Here is a 14,268-nt window from a genome sequence, read left to right on the forward strand (position 1 = left end):
GAGCAGACTTTATATTCGTCTCAGGCTGCCAGAGCACAGCACCAATGGCTGATCATTATGGAAACATCAGAACACATAAGAACAAGAATTAAAAAGGAAACTCGTAAATAAGAGTGGAAAAATTCCTCTGGGAGCCCTAGAAACCAGCAGCTAACTTGTCTACTGCCAGTAACAACCAACAAAAAGTAGGCATTAAAAATAAAAAATATTAATATAAAAAAAAGGCAGCCTGATGAGGTCTAGTCACCTTTTATTCCAGACGCCAAAATGCTCCCTTGCAGGGCAGCAGTACAAGATGAAATGAGGCTTTTGCTTGTTATCGTTCTCAAAAAAAGCCCACCTTATTTCTGCTGGAGATGGAGCGGAGGCAACGCAAAGCCGCACACCACGCGGGCACAGGCCCGGCTCTGATCTCCCGCAGCCAGGGCTTTTACCAGCATCGCTCATACAGTCTTACGAGAGGCAAAACCAGCCCATAGCACTGGCAGCCACATCTGCAGGAGCGGAGCGGCTGGTCCCTCCGCCAGCGGGATGGGACGCAGCTTTGCATCCTCTTCCCAAACCTGCACCCCGGGCACCCGCAGGGCCAGGAGGAGCTGTGGGGTGCAACGGCCCTACCAAAGGTCTGCAAGGTGGGTCAATGCAGAGAGAAAATGTGCCTGTCCTGCCCCTCCCCACACCTCCATCTCCCCAGAGCCCAGCAAATAAGCCCCCATCTACAGCAAATGCTGTTGGATGCGGCCCTGGGTCTGAATTTACAACAACACAGAGCAATAATTAAACAGGGACACAAGATGGTGGGGAACAACAGAAAAATAAATATCTGTTATGTTTTGTTAAATTCAGCAATTTACAAGGCTGGAATAATTAGTGGTTTAAAATGTTTTGACACAAGCAGCCCCAATAATCATGATAAATCATATCAGGCATATGCCCAGATCCTTGAAGTGACAGATGACAAACAGAGCAATGACAAGACGCTCTATCACGCGGGGAATCATTGAGTTAATGGAAGAATTATTGCTTCTGAAATCCACTCCAGTCCTATTGTGGGGAACATTCCAATTTATCAAAGCCAAATGAACATTAATTGCTGCAGCCTGGTAAGTTTTCGAGCTGCTGTGACCTTCATTGAATTTTAATCCAAAACAGATAAGATTTACTTCCACACAAGAGGAAACAACACAATTAAACCCAAATGACAGCTAAGATTGTGGGGAAAACACACAACAGGCATAATGACAAAAATATTGATTCCTTTCTACTTGACACTGTGCAAAAAAAAAGTAAATAAATAAAATCTAGCATTTGCATATTTGTTTCTTCCCCTTCCTCCTTTCTTTCCATTTGGGAGACAAATTTCAGATGCCCTCGCCAAGAGGAAAGGGGTGGCAGACAGTAATGGAGACTGAATTCCCTTTAACTGCAGTAATTAACATTATGTCTCATTGGGGAGAGACGAAGAAAAAACACTGGGGGGGGATGGGGATGGAAAACCCAAACAAAAAAAAAAAAAACAAGTATTATTTTGCTATCAAAGATGCCCTTGAGCTCAGAAAGGGAGGTGTGAAGAGCGTTGCAGTCAGCCAGTGCCCATGGCTTTTGCAGGGGCAGATGGTGGCCCCAGGGACGTGGGGTCACAGACAGCACTGGCCCTTTTCCTGTTGCACTGGGAGCAAACCCACCCCAAACCAGAAAGCCACACTCCGACAGCTAAAATCACTGGAAGGAAGAGTAAACCCAGGATTTATGCCCCCCTGCAGCCCCCACACAGCGCAGAGGAGGTCTTGGCTTTGGAGGCAGAGCAGGAGCAACCAGCCAAGTCATAAACATCTACACAAATCCAAAGCAACGTTCCCGTCAGAGGGAGCTCAGCTTAGAGATGTCTCACTGTCCAATAAAGCTTTGCCAGAGTACTCCCTAAGCGGGAGATTAGCAAGATCCCCCAGGCAAACCTTCCCCGGCTTTCTATAACTCAGCCAGAGGACGAGGAGACAGGTAAAAGTAAGTGTTACAGCCACTTAAAGGAGATGGAAGGAAGCACTTGGCCGTGTCTGCTCCTGTCCCCTGTAGCGAGATGCTGGGCTGATGATGAACGGGGCACGCAGACCCTCACTCCCACAGCAGCGCTGGCGTGGCCTGAAACGCCTCCTGCATAGCTGGAATGGTGTTTGAGTCTACGGAGAGCACGCAGGAGACATTGGAAGCAGAAGGAAAAGTGCTTGAGAAGCTGGAAAGGAGGACACAGGGACATCCAGCTGCGTGGACAGCAGGGGAAGGGATAGGGACATGGTGGGCACAGGGGAGGACGGGGTGGGGGGTACCACATAGCCCCTCTGTGCTGGGATCGGGCGGCTGCCAAGCACGGCACGGCCAGGGAACCCCACCACCGGGGAGGCAGGAGGGCTCGAACGATGAGGGGTCTCTGAGACACCATTTAACTGGGGTCAGGGAGGAAAGTACAAGCATGGGAAAGGAGCCTGAACAGAGCCCAAGGGCTCAGATGAAGTATGTCACCCAAGAAACAAAGACTTTTGCCCCATTTTGCTTTAGCTACAGAACTCCATGTGGTTTTGAGGTGTGGAAAAAACCTAACAAAACACACATTTATCTTCTACTTGGCTTGGGTTCACTCAAGTTAAGGAATCTTCAAAAAAACCTGGGCAAAGTTTCAAGTCAGTGCTGCAATCCTGACCCAGGGAAAAAAACACCCAGGGCTTCTGCCTCCCCAGGGCCCACATCCCTGCCTGGGAACTCTGCTCCCGTTGCAAGGAGTATCGGGGTTTATAAAGAAAGTGGAATTATGGCTCGTTCTGTGCAGGACAAACTTTCCTGTCTTCCCCTTGTTTTGTAGAAAGGCAGGAGAGGCTCAGTCATGAGTCAACTCTCACAACAAAGCCACGGATGCTCCCATGCTATCAGCTTCAGCGAGACGTGGCAAAGCAGATCTTCACTGGCTAACCCCGGATTAGAGTGCAAAAACATTTTCTCTGTGATATGCACAGCAATGCTTCCAGCTCCAGCCTACTAGCATCACTGCTCCTGAGCTCTGCAGTACAGCAAATGAAGGCTCTGGGAAGTAATTTCTCAAAGGCACTCATTTCTCCCTCCAAAGCATCAATTCATTACAATCATCATGATGTTTTTTAGAAAGATCAGCTTCAGCAAGGTCCAAGGACCAGGATTGAATCTCTCCCTACTAAAGAAAATCCGCATTTCAAGCAACTGCAGTAATCACCAGCCTCAAGAGCCAGCGTCCCCCCAAAGCCACGGGCCTCTTCTCCATGGCTCAGGTTTGCCCACCACAGCCGAGCAATCCCACACTCAAACAGGGATCGAGCTTTTCACACCTCAGACTTGGGTTTTGCCATCTTCATTCCTTGCTCTCTCACTCATTTTTTCAGGCCCATTTTTTAAGTATACCAGTTTTACCCCTTTTTCCCCCCCTTCAAAACTCCATCACACTGACATTTTTAGCAGGACATAATAATCATTCCCCGTCCAACCCAGTAAGCTGCAGTCGCCGATTCCCCTCCCTTCTGCCATCCTGCTATCACGCTGACTCTTATCTTGCCCAACAGCCTTAATGCAAAGCCTCTCTCCATGCTTACACGTACTCAGTGCCCAATCTAAAGCCCCAATGACAACAGCTGAGACACTCCAAAAAACCAGAGTTTAAGTTGTAAAAGCCAAATAGCCGCTTGTTCAAAGGGGTGGGGGGGAAGGCTTTGTGCAGTCATCTCTGCTCTTCCAAAACAAAGAACAGAAGGCAAGGAGACCATGCACGGGTTTAGAGATATGAACAGACACACATTTTGCAGAGGGCTGCTGCAACAGGATCCCCAATCCTATAAAAGACTTTCTTTGGGCAAATAGATGACATGCACGTACACAGGACCTACAAGCCTAACTTTATTTTTTTTCTTTTATTGGCAGGATAGTTTATCCCAATGGGAGTTAAGGGACAATACATTTAGTCCCGTCTTACAGATGGAGCTCTATGCACAGATGGACCAGATCCAAATACGTAGGCAACCACCTCAGAAGATACTGAAATAGGCATTTTAAAAGGCAACAGAGCACATACACAATCTGTTAATAAAAGGTCACATAAACACCTGAGATTAAGACATTCAGAGCATCTGGATCTTCTTTTTACTTTTAGGTCAGGCTTGTCCTTTGCTAGAGAAGGATCATGCTACAGCCCATATTCACTTGATGGGTAAAATTCAGTTTCAGAAAGCTTCAGAAAGAAATGACCAAGCCCAAAACCTTGCCTTTGCACACGCCCAAATGCAAGACCAAGGAGAAATACTCCACTGACGTTGCCAGTTGCTAGCAGAGGCAGGAGGAACCACAAGCTTCCTTGTCACCCTCCCAACAGCTTCTTCCCTAGGGTCTGTTTTATCTTATTTCATTTTCTTAAAAGAACAACCACTCTTCTTTTTCCTGGCCAATTCAAAAACATCTGGCCCTCCCTGAAGGCCCAACTGAGAAGGGACATGGACATTTGCACACCGGACTTGCCATCCTGCTCCTTATCATCACCCTCCCACCACGATCTGGCTGCCAGCCGCCTTCCCCCCCCCCCAGAGGGTCTTCTGCGCCCTCCAATGCCATCGGCAGCTTTGACTCACCATGACCGAGATATGAAGAATGTGCATCTGCTCCTCCACTATCTCCGAAGGCTCCTGGAGGCTGGGGGGGGTGGCCCGGGAGAGCTGCTCAGCGCTGCTCATAGAGACGTGGAAGTACAGGGTGCCGTTCTCCAGCCACTGCTGCTTCCAGTGCACCAGCGAAATGTCAGCCACGGTCCCCGACATCTCTGCAGGGATAAAACATGCAACTGAGGATCACTTTTCTCCATGGGGCTAAAAGCAGGTATTCTTAGCAGTTCTGGAAAACAGGACTTTTGAGTCTCACCCCTAGTGCTGCTTCTGATCTACAGGATGAGCTTAAGCATTGCTTTTTGGCCTCTGTCTGCTGTTTCCCCCATATACGAACACTAACAGATGTCTTCCTTAATAAAAAGCAAGGGGGCTACGGAGTGCCTTGGGATTTCTGCACTAGAAAGGCAACAGCAGCAAATAACATGTTGCACAAGGTGCCTTTAACCTCCTATAGCTCTCCCAGCAAAAAGCTGGAAGAAGCTCCTAGAGATCTGCAGCCAAACCCGGTGGAGGACACTTGGTGCCACGCAAGCCAAACTGCGGACATCAGCACATACTCTGCCGGCATTTACAACAGAAACCTTCTCCCAGGTTGCGAGGTAGCACTGCAGCTGTATTTAAGAGGGACATTGCCAGTACAGACTAATGAGCACCAGCAAGAAGAGGTAACCACCGGGCTTGACAAATGTCTATTGACCTCAGGGTTGCACGTCTGTCTGTCATCTTCTGCAGCCTTCTGTTAGTTTTGCACCCCACCTGATCCTGATTTACAGCGTAACCACCCTGGGAGCTGGGATTACAGCATCCCAGCACACACCTCCATCGTGGCAGCTTCCCCTGACTTAGGGCACCACACCTGACTAATCAGGGGCTTGGACAATCCAGGCACCACGTAACCAAAAGCCAGCCCCAGATCTGCAGCCTCCAGCGCAGCCAAAGTCAGCAGCTCCGGGCCTCAGCTGCAGCTCCCGCCTTGGCCAGGCAGCAGCAGACACAGGCAGGAGTGCTGACAGCTCCACAGCTGCCCATCAAGTTTTAAACGGATCTCTGCAAAGAACTGATTTGGCAGTTTGGCAGCCGAATCAAAACCGAAAAAAAAATACTAGCACAAAATGAGCCAAAATATTTCTCCTTCCACCACCTCTTTTTTTCTGTTTGTTTTTCCATTTGCAATATAAGCAATGGGAAGCAAGTCAGGTCCTCTTAGTCACTGGGCCCATGGCTTCGGCAGCCACCTGCTTTGTGGGAGACCCAAATTCAATTCCCTCCTGTTTGGGGAGGGCGAGCAGCTATAACAGATCACGACCTGCAGTCTGCCTGGCGTGCCTGCTCCAGAAAGGCCGGCAGCACGAGTTCAGGTTGCCCTGGCACCACGGTGGGAGTGGAGAGAAGGTCCTCCTCCGTACCTTGGCCGCGGAGGGTCAGTGGGGAGGGCAGGGCTTGCTCCCCCACGGGCAAAGGGAACGTTTTGCATTTCATCTTCCTGAACCCTGCTGAGCAAAAGCACACCCAGTTCCAGCTCCCAGTGGAGATGAAGGAAGGAACAAGCCCAGCTGAGGCTGGCCTGAGGAGTTACCCACACCTTTCAGGACAAGATGCTTCAAGACACTTGGGTGCTGGCGCATGAGCCACTATGCAGGCTACAAGACCAGGCACTTCCACTTCCACAGACCCACGTCCCAGCCCAGCAAAAAAACCTTTTGATCCTTCAGGACCAATTATTCTTACCCTTGAAATCAATACATTTTCCACCAGCAAGCTCGTGGCTTTCCACTGTGGATTAAAATGGAGGCAACCACCCCATGCTCACAGAAAAGTCCCCATCGTGTCCGAAGCCCTGCAGGACCCCCCCTTGCTGCACAGCCCAGCTGAGGGCAGGGACAAGGTTACCCCATTACTGCCAAGTCCCTGATTCAGCACCTCATTAATTATACCGCTGACATACCTGAGCCGGCTGCACTGTCACCTGAATCTAATCGGCGGGCTGTGCTCATTATCTCTGCCTCCCAAGCACAGCGCCTGTCGTTATCCCCAATCTCTACACACATCTGAGCACTCAAAGGGAAAAAAACCAAACAGCTCCAGACCATGCATGGGACCCATCAAGAGCCCAGGCTTGCACTTTGGAGGGGACCCACGAGCTCCCTGTCATATCTCTGTCATTGCAATGAGATTGCTTCTAATAATCCCATCCCTCCTTCAATGTAATATAAATAGCCATTTGCTGGAGCAGATCAGTACCAAGACACATTTCTTGCACTCTTTACCCTGAAAATCAAGCCAGCCCTGCAGCTCGCACCACAGGACAGCAGCCTGCACAACACCTGGGAATCTAATGAAATGAGGCTTGTGTCTCTCACCACCAAAGACGGTAAAACTGAAGGTTTCTTATAGCAGTAAAAGTAAGAACAAAATGAGAGGAATATCAGGGCTGCTTAATTGCAGTTGTTTTCCTAGCAATACTTCAAAGGTCTGTCCTGAAAAGCATCTCCTTGTCTAATTAAAATTGCAACAATGCTACTTTTAGGACTAAAAGCGGTAACTTAGCTTTGGGACAGATATCACAACCTCTTCTACTGAAGCAAACAGCCTGTGAGACAGCATAGAAGCATCAAGAGGCTTGACTCTGGTTATGCAAAGCCATCTTAATTCTGTTCAGAGGGACAGTCACCCGTAGGAGAGGATGATTTTCAGTATTACACACACATTACACGCACATCCCTGCAGCAGACCTTTCCAAAAGAGCTCAGGAAAGGAGGTTACATCACCCAGCCCACAGCACAGACCTGATGTGGGTGCCACCAGGATCCCACTGCTACAGTCTGCAAAGGCTACAACACATTAAGGAAGCCAGGAAAAAAACTCCAGGGTCAATCTTGCCTCAAATTTTTTCCCTTGCACACACATTTTCGCATGGGATATTTAAAAGGATCACAGAGAACATTTCTGGGGAGTTCTGAGATATAGGCAATTTTTTGGATTTTAGCCTAGACTGAAGATAAGCCTGTTTCATTTTCAAAAGGTCTCTTCCAAAAGTAGAAACTTCAATTTCACATTCATTTCACAATTTTAAGCAAACCCAGCAGCGAGGCAATTTCTCACGAAAGTTGACTTGCCAAGCCTGGGTACCATTTACCATACATTTATAAATACCAGTATGCTCTTCACCCCTGCAGCCCGTGTTGCAGGAAACCCGGCCATTACCCCTCCCAGCATTGCCAGGACATCACGAGCCTTCAATCAGATTCACTGCTCACAAAAGAGAAAAAGCCTTTTCAAGCCCTGTTAGCTGCAGAACCCTTCAATATCCAAAGGCAGGGAAGTTCCCTGGCCTCATATACTTGACATGAGTATTACACCGCCTGTGTTTCACTGGACACGCATTGTCACTCCACTATCTACACGGTAGTTACAGCAGCGATAGCCCGTCCATCAGAAAGGATGCAATAGTCTGCAGCAAGATTGCCTGTTATGAGAGCTTTCAAATGCTTTTGGAACAAATTAAGGGCATTCCTGCACCAAAACAGAATGAGATACAGCTAAGGTTTTAAATGGGCAGCAATGGAAAAAGCATTTATGGTCTATAGCTATTTAAAATCTCAGCATCTATCAGACAGGGAGTTTTCAGCCAGGGTTCAAACACAACTTCATGGGTAAAACACCGAGTAAAACAGCCAAACAGACCACAAAACATCTGCCACGCCATCTTCCCACCTGCTCGCTGCACCCATCAAAGAAGGGCAGAGAAGGGACAAGGGTCCTCCTTTCCTGCAGCAGCCAGCCAGACGCCTTGTTCCCGACAGAAGCCCACAGGCAAACATGTTTCTCCATCCCACAGCAGAGACCTGAGGAGCCTATTCCCCTGCAATGTCAGCAGAGATGTCTCCTCTCCAGCCTCAGCCAGCCCCTGCCCCCAACTCTTTACACCTGCCCTTCGTCTCCCATCACGCAGCTCAGCTGAGCCCAAGCTGTGCCGCCACCCCACAGCCCCACCAGCCTTTGGCACCACCTAATTAAAAGAAAAAGGGCACACAGAGCACATTCTTTTTTGCCCTTCCTCAGGCTCTGGGTCCCATAAAACTTCAATTTCCACATTTTCCTTTAAATCAAACAAGAGATCCAAACAAAGCCTTTCCCGGGGCTCAGCCCCCGACCTGGGTTCGTGCCCATCAGGAGGTCACCCGCTCAGGACAAGGCAAGGGACAGCAGCAACCACAGCAAGACCCCTTCCAAGTGATTCTCTAATTCCCTTTACCGTTGCTGCAATCCTTACATATAAACATTTCACTGAAGTCTTCAACTCATATTACAATCAAACTTAAAAGCAAAAGGGCCTAAATGCATTTGGTTGGGAACCAAGACGATTCCCATAAAAGCAGATTATGCTGACATGATGAATATAAAATGAAACAGCAGATATTAAAGTTGGAGGATTGTTACTCCATGCCTTCGGGCTCCTGGCCGCCCTACCCATCTCCTCCCTCCTCTCCGCCCCCTCCCGCTCTATTTTACTGAAGGCAGAGAACAGGCAGAGATAGCCTTTTCACCTCTGCCTTCTCCAAGGCAGGCTGCCAGGCTTGAAATATTCAATAGCTCCCCCCAGCCCCCGCCCCGACCTTATGCAATGCTTCAACATTCATCAGTTATTTGGGAGGTTGCAGCCCTGCCTTATCTGTCATGGCATTTTACAAAGCCTGTTTTGTATTTAATTGGCTTGTTCTTGCTAATCTACCATGATTATTGTATTTTTATTTAATTCTTGAAGGTCATTATTAAAATAAGCCATTTTGCTTACGGCAGTTCATCGCTGCACGGTTCCCCACCCCCGGATAACCAAACCCTCCTTGTGTTTCCCCTCCTCTCTGCTCCCCAGCGCTGCTCAGACCCTGGGACCTGCCAGACACCTTCACAATAAGGACCAAATCCTTGGTGTGATGGGTGGGAAGCCTGTGAGTAATTTCCAAGTACGGACCCAGGCTCCTCCTGCCTTCTTCCTCACCACCTGCCTCATCCCAGCAGGACCTGCACCCTGCAGCCAGGCTTTATCCGGTCACCTGCACAACTCACCGTCTTAATCTGTTGGCAGGGGGAAAGCTGGAGATCTGTTTATTGATGATATTTCCTTTTAAGGCAGGCTCAGAAACACGATCCCATCTCGAACAAAAAGCCAGCACTGTCGACACCATCGTCCTCTTCTTGCCCATGCATCACCCCCAATCCTGCGACCCCATTTCTCCTGCCTAGTCCAGGGGCTCTGCTGTGTTAATGTTCTCCAGAGGCGCCAACCTCCGGTGAAGTGTTGGTTTATAGGTTCTTCAGTGCTAGCTACCACTTATGCTAATAAACCAAATTTATGCAGAAAGTCATAAACAGAGAGCTCTCCCCAGTGCCCTTGCCAGCACAGGATTGCTCCCTGCAGAATAGATTATCGCTCTCTGAGCAGCCTAGCTCCACAACGACCCTAGTAATGGGGCTTCCCCCATGCTCCCCGGGGGACTATTCTGCAGTCAAACAGGCCCTAACAGTTCTAAGGGTTTGGGTCTTTTGGTGGCAATGTGGTGGGTTATATTCCCCCCCACACCACTCCGCTCATTTTTTAACATGTTCCTTCCCTTCTACACCTACTCCCCTGTTCCCCCCGCAGTACTCCCTAGGGCAACACAAAAATGCAGCTGCAGATCATAAAAAGTAATAGGGAAGCCCAGAAGTTTAAGAAGGGGGGGAAAAAAGATGTCAAGCTCCCTCTAATCATGTCTTTTCAAAGGCCGAGGAACGCAGGGCTGCATCTGCAGGGCATTTCAGGGGTGGCTTTGGCACTGTGCATGTCTGCTAGGACACGGTGCATGTCCAGGGATGGTGCTGGATGGAGGAGGGCTTCAAGGAGCTTTGGTCTTGGGGTGGTCCATGGGGCACCCCACCAACACTGTGGGCAGGCTGGGGTGCTCTCTCTGCACCTCATTTGCTCTGCCAGCAGCATCGTGCATCTGATGTTGACGGGTGAAACAGGTACCCAAGGGTAAGATGGGATTTGCAGTGAAGTGGGTTTGGCTATTTTGGGTCTTTGCCCAAGAAGAAGAAGGAGAAGCCAGGTCTCAGGCATGCTCCTGGGACTGGCAGTCCTCAAAGACTTCATAGATGTGGTAAGAGATGAGCTGCCACCGAAGGATCCCTGACAATCAGAGAAACATGCCTGAGGGCTGAGCCCAAGCTCAACAGGAACCCAAGAAATGAGAAAGCCTCCTCAATTCAGATGGAGAGCCTGTCTCTCCCCACAGCCAGGCTGGAGAGGCACAGGGGCAAGCGCAGCCGCAGAGCATCCCCCCGTGCTGCCAGGGAGAACTGGCACTCACCGGGGATGGCACCGTCGGTACCACCTCGCCATCCACACTATCGAAGGCAGGGGACAGACAAAACACCAGCACAATTGCCTGCTCTGTCACCGCTGCGAACCGACAACGTGCCTCCTTGCAACCCCAGGACATTCGACCTTCAGCCCTGCCCCATGCTGCTGGTAGGGCATCACCAGCACAGAAAGCTGCGAGAGAAGGCGTTGTTCCCTCCTTCACAGTGCCTTGGCCAAAAATCCTTCTGGAGACTTTTCAAAAAATGCTGAGAAAGGCTTTGCACTGACTCTGCCCCATGCAGGGGTGACTCCCAGACTGAGCTTGTCGATGCTTTTGTCAGCAGCAAGGAGCCACCAAGCACCCCAGCAACTCTTCCCTCGTGAACACCAGCACCCCTGGTTTCTCAAAGAGCTGGAAACCCATCCCGTGCATCTGATCTTGTGGGCTTGAAAATTTACACCCTTTTACCAGTAAAACTCTTCCTGCAGGCAGTGATTTGGTGGGAGCAAGGTCTGTGGGTACACCTACACCCACAACACAGAGGTACATGGCACCCCTTCAGCTGGTACTCTTCCCAAGCCCATTCACTTTTGCAGAAAAAGGGATTCTCACCTTGCACATGGCACAAAGCAGGACATGCACGGCCCGCGGTGGCTGAGTGGGGTGTGAAGGAATAAATGCACTGAGCTGATAAATTCAGCCACCGGCACTTGAAGCCAGACAGTGAGTCCCAACACAAGAAGGGCTCTCCTCGCTACCATCACGTCTCGCCATTGAGCTATTAGAGCCATGCAATTGCACCAGCTGTCCCAAGGCAGGCCCACAGCATCTGCCCAGCTTCAGCAGGCACCAGCGCCAACCCAACGTCACATTTCCCTGCCCGACCCTCTGACTCAGCTCCAGCCCTTCTGGGGCAGCCTGTGCAATTAGGCATGAGCTGGTGTTACACTTGTGAGCTCAGTGATGGTACTGGACTGACTCCAGTTAATGTCAGGGACAGCGAACTCAGCCAGGATGTTTGGATTCTTCCCATCCTTCCACCAACCTTATTCATAGACATGCCTTTTTTTAAAAAAAAAAAAAAAAAAAGAATATTTAGGTAGATGTAATTATCATGAAATGCAGCAAGAGGTCAGCAGACTGCATCATCACATGGATGGTCCAGGAGATGAGACAGGGTGAGCAGGGAGGACAGAGACAGCCTCTTCCACAGCTCGGCCCCTGGAAACACTTTGAGGGTTGAGCTGCTCCAACACAGCTCTCCCTCCTGGCTCTGGAGCCCTCTGCACCGTCCCCACATCCCTTCGGCCTTTCTAATCGCAGGCTTTAGGGTCCTTATATACGTCAGCAAGCGGATATTGATTAGCCTGCACTGCCTTCAGATCATAACCTGACTCCACGCACCTTAAGGAAGCTCAGCGCACGCTCCACTTTCTTACAGCTGCTTTGATTGCAATTCAGTCTCTAGTACATTACCCTTATTTATAATGCCAGGGCTTCAGCGTGGCGCCTCAGGCGCTCTAAAATTATTACAGGGCCCTTTTGACTTTCAATTCCCTTCCATTCAATTCCATTTTTATTTGTCAGCAGAGACTCCCATTGACCAGCGGTGGAAGCCAACTGCGTGCAGGCAGACAGCGCTGCTGCATGTTAAGCCAATCCTATAGAAATTACTCGCGCACAGCTCAACACGACAGGTCATCTCGGTTTGAATGAGAAACGCTGGGTCTGGAAGAGCAGCTGGCAGAGAGCTCCTGGGTGCAGCTTCCTCGGATAGGTGGGACATCCAGGCTTGCCACAGCCCCTCGACAGTGCCATCCACCCAGCTGAGCAGCCTTTGTCAAAAAAAAAAAAAAAAAGGCGAAGGAAAGTGACTTTCAGTGTCACAGCCCCTCCCGTGTATCCTGCAGAGATGAAGGGCAGGCTTGCAGGAGGGATGGGAGTGAACATGGTCCTTGAAAGAGCCTTGACGCACAGATTTTGCTTAGCAGCCCTCTCCCCTTTCTCCATCCCCATCACCCAGTTGAGGGACAGGAGTTTGCTTTGGAGCTGCTTTGGGGTTTTACTGAAAAGCTCGAGCTTTACCACTTCTCTGGAGCCTCCCAGCTCACCCAAGAGAGTCACGGAATTCACTTCTGAAAGAGCACTTGATGGTGCAAGGAAGAGACGAGCCTTTCCTTTTGTCGCAGGAGAATGAGCTGCCGGTCCACAGAAGTTGCTGCTGTAGAAGTACATGAGGAAAGCTGCAAAAGGCTTCTGTTCCCCACTTACTCCTCAAAATCAACAAGAGACAGACCTTGACACATGGGGGAAAAAGTCTATTTGAAAGGCACAAGCATCAGTTTTTGAGCGTCCAACCCCTGTTAAAGAAATCAATGTCTTTGATGAGGAAGCTTTCCTACAGGTAATGGGCACACAACAATGCCGGCCCTGGCCTGCCGCTGTTTTAAGGATTGATTAAATGAGACAGGTTTTTATGAAGACAGTAGGGATGTCCTGGCTCAGAAAATTCAGCAACATGCAGGGGACCGGCAGATCTGCTGCGTCAGAGCAGGCAAATCTGCTCAGCCTGAGCCCTGCAGGGGCCTGGTCTGCCCCGCTCCGGGTGCCAGCCCGCACCCGCTGCCACACAGGACATCTCTCCGTCACTGCTCCAGCCTGGCACGTGACTCCAACACGTCTGAAAACCCCAGCTTGGCTCCTGCAGGACTGCTACATGCATTACAGGGTCTATTCCCACCGCACTTGGGCAAGAAAAAAACCCTATTTAACCCTCAAGCCCAGGCGCAGCTCAGCTAAGCCGAGGTGCTGGTGCTTGGAGTGCCATCGCCTGCCGCCGCAGATTGCTGCCTGCACGGTGACGTGGGAGCTTCGCTTGGAGCACGAACAGATCTGAGGTGTCTATTGACACAACTGGAGGCTACTGAGCAAGAGCTGTTTTTGCGATAACCACTCGCTTGATTTTTCACAGCAGCTGAGGGAACACAAGGGAGGAGGCAGCCGGGCGGGCGGGCAAGGCACGGGCAAGGCACCGTGCATCGCCTGCAGTGGCAGCGTGCGGTCCCCGAGTGGGTGGCAAACACTGGCACGTGGAGACAGGGCCGGATGGATTCTGCTGGTATTTTAACCCAAGTCCCACAGCAAAAGCGAGAAGGTGCTCAGTCAGCCCCAGCCTGCCTGCATCCCTCCTGCTTTCTTTCCGTTGACACAGGCATTGGCCGGTGAGGCTGGGGTGGGGATGCCTTTTTCCAGTG

At 50.2% G+C, this 14,268-nt stretch overlaps 1 protein-coding gene across 2 annotated transcripts in view; it reads right to left on the reverse strand.

The window, feature by feature from the left end:
* The window catches only part of ASTN2 (astrotactin 2), a 358,803-nt gene that overhangs the window by 297,607 nt on the left and 46,928 nt on the right, over positions 1-14,268 (reverse strand). For both annotated transcript variants that reach the window (XM_075111901.1, XM_075111902.1), the window contains one exon: positions 4,638-4,825. In XM_075111901.1, coding sequence (XP_074968002.1) covers positions 4,638-4,825 — 188 coding nt within the window. The remainder of the gene's footprint in view (positions 1-4,637; positions 4,826-14,268) is intronic.

This window comes from Phalacrocorax aristotelis, chromosome 17 (genome assembly GCF_949628215.1).
Source record: "Phalacrocorax aristotelis chromosome 17, bGulAri2.1, whole genome shotgun sequence".
Taxonomy (NCBI): Eukaryota; Metazoa; Chordata; class Aves; order Suliformes; family Phalacrocoracidae; genus Phalacrocorax; species Phalacrocorax aristotelis.